The 9,869-nt window shown below is 49.3% G+C and overlaps 1 protein-coding gene across 2 annotated transcripts in view; it reads right to left on the bottom strand.

Moving 5' to 3' along the window:
- Window positions 1-374: 374 nt before the first annotated feature.
- Window positions 375-9,869, bottom strand: part of HROB (homologous recombination factor with OB-fold) — a 12,993-nt gene continuing 3,498 nt past the window's right edge. Inside the window, exons 3-11 of one of the 2 annotated variants that reach the window (XM_039846657.1) lie at window positions 8,446-9,612; window positions 7,076-7,159; window positions 5,972-6,112; window positions 5,262-5,370; window positions 4,996-5,081; window positions 4,512-4,637; window positions 3,057-3,174; window positions 1,107-1,221; window positions 375-854 (exon numbers count right to left, since the gene is read on the bottom strand). In XM_039846657.1, the coding sequence (XP_039702591.1) occupies window positions 1,130-1,221; window positions 3,057-3,174; window positions 4,512-4,637; window positions 4,996-5,081; window positions 5,262-5,370; window positions 5,972-6,112; window positions 7,076-7,159; window positions 8,446-9,612 (1,923 nt within the window). In that variant the 3' untranslated portion in view covers window positions 375-854; window positions 1,107-1,129. Of the gene's footprint in view, window positions 1,222-3,056; window positions 3,175-4,511; window positions 4,638-4,995; window positions 5,082-5,261; window positions 5,371-5,971; window positions 6,113-7,075; window positions 7,160-8,445; window positions 9,613-9,869 lie in introns of both variants that reach the window. The other variant, XM_039846656.1, reaches the window with a different exon arrangement.

The following is a 9,869-nucleotide window of genomic DNA, read 5'->3' as shown; positions in this document are numbered from 1 at the left end:
AACCTTTGACATGATGTGATGAGGACAGCACCTTACCTCTGTGGTCTTCTTCCCAAAACACATACTTATGAAAAAACATCAGACAAATTCCATTTGAGGGGCACCCTACCACATGCCTGAGCCATACTCCTCAAAGCTGCCAAGGTCATAAAACACAAGGAAAGTCTGAGACATGGCCACAGCCAATAGCAGCCTAGAGACACGACTAAATGTAATTTGGGATCCTGGAACAGAGAAAAGACATCAGGGGAAAACTGAATAAATCTAAGTAAAGTATGGAGTTCAGTTAATAATAATATGTCAGTACTGGTTCTTTTAGTGTGACAAAGCTACCATACTAACATTAAGGTGGTAATAATAGAGGAAACTGGGTATGGGGTATTATGGGAATTCTCTGTAATATCTTGGAAATAATTCTGTATATCTAAAACTGTCTAAAAGGAAAAGTTCAGAGAGAGAGAAACAGAGAGAGAGGGAGAGAGAATGAGAATGAGTAGCTTGTCTCTGCCTCGGTCAAAGTATCACTGGCAAGACAAACAGGACAAGGAGCAGCAAAGGTGGAAAGGAGGGAAGCAGGTGAAGCAGCTGGCTACTTTATTTCAAAACAAGGCACCGCAGCCACACCCCTGCCCCTGCACCTGGGCACCTTGGACACAGGTGAGCTGGGCAGCTACAGGCCTCAAGGGACAAAGCAGAGGCAAGGCTGAGTCTATTCCTTCCCTGTCCAGAGGGACAGGTTGTCACTGCAGTAGTGTGGTTCCTCTAGACTCCTCAGCGGTCTTGGGGCTAGGACGTGAAGGAACCAGGTCCAGTGTCTTCTAAAGTCAGGCTGAAGTGGGAGTGTCACACCTTCCCTGTTGGCAGGAGGAGAAAGAACGATACACCCCAGGGCTTGGAGGACAGCAGGGCAGGAGAGCCAATCCTGGGCTGAATTCTGGTAGGCCAAAGATCCAAAGTGACAGCAGTGCAGATTCCAAGGTACGAGGGTGTTCTCAGGGAAAGAGTTCAGGGTGGAAGCTACCAAAGAAGTCCCGAGCTTTGCCTATTCTGCAATCATGCTGGTCTTCCTCTTCCTTGGGCATGATCAGACAAAACTAGAGCCTTGCCTGAGTGCTCAGAGGCTGCCTGCTCATGGTGGGTGCCCAGTCTCGGGGCAGTCCCAGCTGCTGGTCCCACAGAAGAAATCCTCGGGGAGCTCACTCAGGAGTCCATCCAGGTCATCTGCAGTGGGGATGGAGAGGTTAGAAAGACTGAGTGACATTAGTGTCCCATGTGACTCCAGTCCAAGTCTCCTTCCCTATAGGAGGGCCTGGACCTGGCTGCACAGTTGGGAGGTGGCTCTCCCTGGGCAACGTTGCTCGGGCCAATAGGCCTGAGCCTGGCCTGACCTCCATTTTCCCTCTGCTCCTTACATACCCACACACAATAAGAGGCAGGAGCAAAATGCCCAGGCTATTCTGCAGAGAAAGAGATTCTCTTTGGCCTCGATGGTTCCTTTCCTTCTATCCAGAGGCAGTGCCTGAGCAGAAAGGTTTCAGAGGTCCCCTGTGCAACCTCCTCATTGGACAGAGGGAGAAATGAGGCTGGGGAAAGCCATTAGATGCATTCAGAATCACATGGTTCGTTAATCTGGTTTCTCATCTGAGGACTGGGAGATGACACTATCCCCTTCCCCAAAGTGCCCCTGTGGGCGTAGGGAATGAAAGCAACTGATCCTGACTGTGGTTCTCAGATGGGGTGCTTATGTCTGAGAATTTGGAAACCAGGCTGACTTCAGTAATCCCTATTGCTCCTATTATTAACAATATTAGCTAACACTTACTGAGTGCTTGCTCTGTGCCAGGCACAGGGCCATACAGGTTATACTCATCAGTTCATTTACATTTCATAGTACCCCTTCATAGGGCATCTTGTGGCAGTTCCCCACTTTACCTGAAAGAACAGGGTTTAAAGAGGTCAAAGCACTTGCCCAGGGTGAGCATACTCAGGTTCCATGTGATGCCATAGCCATAGCTTCCAACTAGAAAACTCCCACTTAATGGTTGGAATCAGGCAGCTGTATAAGTCAGACTGGAAACTCGACCCGCAGAGCCAGCTCCCAGTCTGACACAGAGCACTTGATAAACATTGCTGCTGGAAGGATAACGTCAGTTTGGGGGCACACTGAAAATGGAAATAAGGTGACCAGCACTGTTCTCAGGGAAGTAGGACTGGAATTTGACTGTAACAATGTAACAAAAAAAGTTGCCCCTCATCAGCTACACTATGACTGCTTGGAGAATCACTATGCTAAATGAAGGGAAATGAGCAGTCAGGAAACTGGGGACCAGAATAAGAATTAGTATTTGTGTCTCTGAGCCCTGTCTAGCCACCACTAGCAGCTGCATGCTTGGCAGGTCTGTCCCTAGGGTGGAGATGTGACACTAGCCTCAATATTCTATAGGCAATTCTCCTCACTCTTATTCCATGACCACCAGCAACCTTCTGATGGTTTGGCTTGTCATCAAGCTTACTTTCAAGGGTTGAATTTATGGAATCAAAAAGCTAAGGACCAGACTGGGACTGTGTTGGCTCCACCTGGGTGAAGCTGCCTCCTGAGGAATAAGTTCCCCTAAGAGGTCTGTATTTGGGCCTCTCAGGTCTGTATCCTGGTCCCATCCTAACTACATGGGTGTTAGACTACTCGGCACTGCCTTGAGGGCCTCTGAGCTTAGTCATGATAGGGAAATCTGTCTCTATGTTCTGGCCATCAGCCCACAGAAGACTCAAGGTGTGGCACAAGGATGATGTCAGTCCATCTCCTAACAGCTAACAGCACATGACATGGAAATGGGGAAGACCAGCAGATCACACTTTATGTGGCCCCTATCACACTGTTAATTAGTTTGTGGCCTGTAGCCTTACCAGAGAAGACACCACATTTGATTTCTGTAAGATTCCATAAGATCCAAAGATTCACAGAAGGAACAAGATGCAGCCAGAAGAATCTGGCTGAGCTATTCAAGAGGAAATAGATGGAGAACCTCTTTTGCTCCTGGGTAGGCCGATTGCCTTACCTGCTTCTGGGAGCTCTTCCTCGGGGGATGCCCCTGCCTCTGGGTTCTGTGCTGTTCTGAGGCCTTCCCCAGGCTCTGAAGTCTTATGCTGGAGGCTGCCATGGAAGCTTCCTGGACCCTGGAGACAGAGGATCCAGTTACCAATGCCTGTGCCTCTCAAGCCCCTTTGACGGTACTGTTGCCACCTAGACAATCTCAAAAGAATATACCGGGGCTCAGGAAAGATAGGATGGAGGAGTGTGGCAGAGGCCAGTCACCCAGACCCATGCTGAGGTGAGAGAGCTGAAATGCCAGAGAGCCAAAACAGCAGATAATTGAAAAAACAAAAAACGTTTTTGGCCGATTTTCTTTCCTAATTCTGTTGGTATCTGATATTTTAGAGAATCTATATAACTGGAACAGAGAGTGAAGACGCCATTCAGAAACATGTTGAAGAGTTAGCCTGGGATTAAAAATTAGTTGTTAACAACCCCCAAACTAGCTAACATATGGACAGGTAATTAAAACTAGTAAATAAACCATTAACCATGATTAACTCTAGGGAATGGGAGTGGAGAGGTAAGTTTGATGTTTTGATTTATTCTGTACCATTTCAATTTGTTCAATGAGTATGGATGACATGAAATTAAAAAAAAATAAAGCTCTTTTTGAAGTGGGGTGCTTTTGAGACAATGTGGAAGGTTAAAGAGAAAGATGAGGAAAATGGAAGTAGTAAGTCAGGACTAAAGATGTAACTTGACTAGAAGTCATCAAGTCTAATCTACTCGTTTTACAGCAGGGGAGGGGACAGGACTTGCCCAAGATCACATTACAAATTACCAGCAGAGCAGGGACATGATCCAGGTCTCTAGCCCAGGATCCCAGGAAGGGCGGGGGTGACCAGAGAGGGGACACTGTGTGCCAAGTCAAGGCCAGGCTCTGCACTCTCACCCTGGAGTAGAGCTGCCTGGAAGCCCAGTCTACCTCAGTTCCCAAAGGAGGTGTCCTCACCTGAGTTCCGTGAGGTGCCCCCTCACCTAGCAGAGGAGGAGGCCAAGAGGGAAGACACAGAACAAGTGCTGGCTCACCTAACAAGCCATGTGTAGCTCACTGTTTTTTGCACTGCCACCTGTAACAGATCTGACCTTCAGTCGCTTACTGAGGGCCACCATCCCCTGGGAGACCCTCGACTTTAGTTCTCAAGTGACTCTTATCCTCTCCGATGTTCGAGCCTGCCATCAGACACTCAGGGATCACCAAGAAGCTACTTGTTCCTCTAGGTCCTATTACTGTGCCATCTGGCAGGCGGCTGGACCAGAGAAAAGAGGAGATAGCCCTGTTCCCGAAGGCTTCTCTTCAGTTCAGGGTAACTACCCGCTTTATACCTCTGCTCCTCAGGATGGCGAAGGGGAAGAAATCATAAGATCCAGGCAGAAAGTGGCTCCAGAAGTCCCTATTCCATCCCACTCCTCTTACCTTGGAGAAGGGCTGAGATAGCTTGAGGAAGTTCCTGTCCCTAGACTCTGGGCTGTAAATATGGACCAGGTTGTTGGGCGTCACATTGAGGTAATGGTTTCGAAGTGAAGGAGAAAACACTCCAATCTAGAGTTGAGGAAGGGGAAAGTCAGTGCCCTGATGGAGCACTAAGTACTGCCAGATGGCCACCTGGTCCTTGTGTACCTCTCTGTTGGTGGCCTCTGTACCAGGGTCACACAAATCAGTCCTGCCCCAGCTCTGGTACCAGAGTAGAACTACTTACCATACCCTCTTCCCCTCACCGCCCAACCCCCTTCCCCATCCACCTCTGAAGAATGGGAATCAGGCATTTTCCCACCTCCAGTAAAGCTGGGTCCAGCACCAGTCCAGCTACCCCTTGCCTGGGCACTGGGAGGGAAGGGGTCACACAGACAATTCGGGGGCCTCCTCCAGGGCAGGCGGGGTGGAGAGCAGCTCCCTATACCTGCTTTAGCAGCAGCACTGAGCCAGGCTTTAGCTCATTCTGGCGTGTCTCAAGCAGCAATCTATGTACCGTGCCTTGCATCTCTCCTGCAAATACCAAATGGCCCATTAGTCAGAGTCAAGGGAAGCACAGTGACTGGTTTTGGCCCAAGGGAAGCAGGCTGCTCACTGCCTCAATTTTCCCATCTACAAATGGAGAGGGTGACCCCTCCTCACCACCTAATCTCAAGGCCGCTCATCAGAAACTCCCAGGACTTGACTCCTCACCTGTGGGGTCCTTGAAAATCACACTGGCGTCCATCGTGCTCCGAGTTAGGGACTTGACCATCACTGCCATGTTGGGGACCTTGTTCCCGGGAAGCTGCTTCAGGGCGGCCTGGTTACAAGGAAAGGCATTTGCTGAGCTATCTATGTCCCACCTATAACGTTCCCAATTGTGCTAGAGCAAATTGGGGGGGAGGAGGGCAGAGAATAGGTGTGGTGATGATCTTCTCTTGTGGAGGGCAAAGGGGCAGTTTAAAGGGCTCATCCCATCTCTCTGGCAGTCCTTCATTTCTCTCCCTCGCCTCCTTTCTTTTCTATGTTTCTATATAGAGCTCCATCATAGCAGGCCGCGGGCAGGGATATGTTTGTATATGTACTAACGTGAATCTGCACATGACCCTTGACCTCTAGGGAACTCTAGGGGTAGCACTGTGTTTATTGTACCCTATCCAGGGCCTAGACGTGCAGAGACATGCCCATAACCCACCCTCTCCTTCTGCCCAATACCCACGGTGCCCAATACCATGGATGGTAGTAAAAAGGCAGGTGAGTGGAAGATACGACCAAAGAAACTTCATGCTGCTGCTCAGAGACAGGCCTGGGGTAAGAGGAGCAAACAGGAGCCCCTTTCCTAAGGTGGAGCAGGGCAGTATGTCAGTGGAGGGGGCAGGGAAATGGTCTTCCCTTCGGGTGTCAGAACCCAGGACACTTACCTTCCGCAGCACCATGATGATGCTATAAGTATAGAGGAAGCAGGTGGGGTCTCTCTCATCTAGGCCCAGAGCAGATTTCATGGTCAGCCAGGGCCCTCGTTCAAAATCCTCCTCCACTAATGCCTGGGAACTAGTCACAATCTGGTACCACAAAGCAGAGCGGGAGCTTGTATTAATGAGTCCACCTTGCTACAGATCTCCCCTGAGGCAGGATGGAGGGGTGGGAGAAAGGGTGAGTTCCCTATAACATGGTGGCCAGTCTCTCCTTTTTTTTATCTCCAAGGTCAGAAAATGGTATGTGAAATCTTGTCACATATCATATCTTTCATTTAGCAGCAATAGCTAAATCAGGTCCTGACTTTAAAGCAAAAGGCTATCCATACTTGTCTCTTGTATTAGACTTAAAAAGTCTTAGGACTAGGGAGCCCTCATATATCTCTATAGGTTTCCAGAGTGCCTTAGCCATTTTGAAACCAGTCATGTTTTACTTGGGATGCCTCTGGCTTTAACTATTAACCTTCTTATATTAAAAAAAATGCTTTGATCCAGATGAGTATTTACTACTTTGCTATGAAATGGACCAGTGGATTTGTGGAGCAGCAGCAAAGAGAAAAATTGCTAGAGAGAATTAAAAGAAAAAGTGGGTCTGAGGGCAGAGCAGGTCACCAGAATTCCAGGGAGGAGGGAGACTGGATCCTACGCATCGAAAGGGAACCCATTAAAGGCCAGATGAAGGCAGATCCTTCTCAGCTTAATTCCAGAAGCCTGAGAGGAAGGGTTACTGAGATACAATTTCCCAGTACTTACTCCACTCTCCTCTTGAGGAAAGATGGAGTTAGCCAGATCTTCCTTTCTTAGATGGGAAAGAAGGCTGGACCCATGGCATCGGCTAACACCTGGCTGACATCAGGACAGGCTTCACTTCATGCCAGTAAAACTGCCATCTCCCCAAACTGCCTTCCCCAAATGCCCTTTAGTGTGTGACCCCAGGGAACAGCCCTAGGAGCATCAACTCTGATTCTCAACTCTGGAAACACGCAGGGATGGATGTCTTTCACTCTTAAATGATGCCCAGAAAATTAACATTTGCACAGAATTCATTACCTCTGTCTGGAATTTTGCCAGAGCACCATGAGTCGGAGTCTGGGGCGTGGAAACCATGATCTCCTCCAGATTTTTCCCACTGTGCTACAAGGGTGAGGGAGAGAGAAGGAGAAGGCGAAAGCAAGCTCAGCAGCTGTTATTTACAAGTGCAGCTTCTTGTCTGGGTTACATAATGAGTTAGGAAACTATCAGGGACAATTAACACATATTACATCTCTCCTAACGAAATCTCAGGAGCCTCATTGGCAGCTCAAAAAAAGACACTTTGGGGATCATTTTGGGAATGTGAGGAAGCCGGAGCTGGCCCAAGCACAAAACCCAGGGCTACCCAGGAGCAAAACCCAGGACAAAATTCAGGCCATTGAGGGGGCAATGACCTGAATAGAGAGGCCTGTGATATGCAGAGGGACAGCTTTCCCCAAGTCCCTTCTCAGGGACCTAATCTTTCCTTACAGAGATCTAGCCCAGGAGGAACGCAGATGGCCTCCTTGGATTTCTCTTAAAGTGCTAGCAAAGAGCAACTTATAGGCAGAAACTGTTTCAAACACCTTTAAAATGGGAAGAAAAGGATTCATTTGCCACAACCACACCAGGTCCTCAGAGTTCAGTGATCTGGGACCTGATCCAAGACTAATTTGATGGCTCCTGTCTTTTCACTACTGCTGAAATCCAAACTCTCAGCGCAGCCCCAGCTTGACCCCACACACCAACTGTTCTGTGGCTCTCCGAGAGCATTCTGCTTTTACACCTATGTGCCTTTGCACATGCTCTTCCCTGTCTTCCCACTGCTGAAATGTCCTTCAGAACCCAGCCTTCCAAAACACGCACCTGTGATCTCCTACTTGTCCATTCAGCAAGCCCAAGTTGCCCAGTGTCTCCCGGTATCCAGGGAATGACCTCTACTCACACTGTGCAATTTATGTATAAACATTTGTTTGCATCTGCTTCTTCCACTACACTGTAAGCTCCTTAGGACAGGAACTATTTCTATGTTAATCTCTGCATTCTCAGTTCCAAGTAAATTGCCCAACACATATAAGTCCCTAGCAAATACGAGTGAATAAAATCTTCCTGCCCCAGTGCTAGCAATAGCAGGTGCTCAACAAACGTATGAAAATTGTCGTTCCCAGGGCTTTAAGCACCCCTGTTATATATGGTTTTTCAAGTATTCAATTTTGCCCTCCCACTTCTTTTGATCCTCCCACAGCTCTGAAGACCCTACCCCTCTGCACTTCCTTCCTTCCTTCCTTCACTCCCCCCAGAAGTGAAGATATTCTGGGACTTAACAGGGCTGAACTCTGCTTCTCCCCTTTGCCCACCCCAGTGTCCTGGATGGCTCTGGCTTCTGACAGAAAGAAGCTGTCACTCACCTGGTGAGGCAGGATCCCTGCTGGGCCAGGGAAGCGGCGTGTTTTGGTGTGGGTGGCGGTTCGGGTGGGTTGCTGGGGTGTCCGGTTGGCAGCAGTGACCAGCTGCACCAGGTGGTTGGTGACTATGGGTGTCTGCAGAGCTGCTTGGGGAAAGAGGGAGGAATGGGGTCCCTTCGGGGTGCTGACAGGAGACTCGACAGAAGACATTGGAGCTTGGGGTTGTAAGGAACCTCGAGGAAGAAATCCAGAGACAGTTCTTGAAGGAGTAGAACAGCTTGAGTTGGGAGTTCGTGGACCGGGAAAATGAGATTTACCACTCATGCAAGCATTTGGAGATTGGAATGGCTGCCTGGGGCCACGATTTTGAGGGCTGCTCTGAACAGTCCTGCCAGCAGCTTGGAGAGACTGGGGTGCTTGCAGAGGAGGACCTTTGGGACAGACCTCCCAGTGGGGGTGTTGAGCAGGAACTGTCGAGGCAGTTGGGATAGGAAGGCTACCCGTGGCACCAGAACTTGTGTGGGGCTGTGGAGTCCTACAGCAGTCAACAGGATCCGGAGGCTGACCCTGGGCTGACATGATACCAGTTATGTGGCTGGCAGGCATGAGCCCCTTTTGGCAAGATCTGCTCTGATCAGCTACCCAAACCTTTTTAGCCAATATTGAGTCTTCCTGCTGCCAGGTGGGCAAGATTCCTGGGGCCTCACTGCTAACTCCAAGTTCCAGCTCCATGCTTGCCAGGACCTTATCAAATTCATCTTGTTCGGGTCCCTCAAAACCACCAATCACCTGCTGTTGGGTATCAAAGGTAAACAGGGGGTGGGATGCTGAGGACTGGGGTCTTGCTGGCTCTTGGAGCGCTTCTGTCAGTGTCACTCTTCTCTGGCTGCCAATCCAGCTGCCAGAAGTTGAGACAGGCTTTAGGGAGGTTGTTCCTGTGAAAGGTGGACTCCTGACAGCCCTGAGCATGCTGGAGGTAGGAAGGCGGAGTCCCAGGGCTGGTAGGTCCAAATCCTCCGAAGGAGCAGTGGGGCATGATGGCAGCTGCCTGGAAGACTGTGCCTGCACAGTCTCTTGTGGTTTGGAAGGGACAGGTCTGAGGCATCTAGCATTCATAGGCAATAAGCCAGCAAACTGGTTCTCCGCATCCTCCACAGCAGACAAGAAATCCTACAAAGCAGCAGAAACAGTGGGTCTTGGCATCTGGATATCAAGAAATACTCTGCTTTTACTGTTTCAGTCATGTGATGAGTATGTATGTGCAGATACACACAAGCAAGAAAACCAAGGCATGAAAGGCAATGGTGGAGTCTCTCACTATCTTTGACCTTGCCCATGAGCCCACCACCAGGCTTCTAATAGAAACGTTCACAGGCTAAGTCTCCAGGTAGCTTCTCTCTCTTTCTTCAATCTCGAGTGTGTGGGGG

The sequence above is a fragment of the Pteropus medius genome, unplaced genomic scaffold (genome assembly GCF_902729225.1).
Source record: "Pteropus medius unplaced genomic scaffold, Ma_sr-lr_union100, whole genome shotgun sequence".
NCBI classification, from domain to species: Eukaryota; Metazoa; Chordata; class Mammalia; order Chiroptera; family Pteropodidae; genus Pteropus; species Pteropus medius.
The sequence above is the reverse complement of the archived record's forward strand: the minus strand, read 5'-3'. Positions and strand labels throughout refer to the sequence as shown.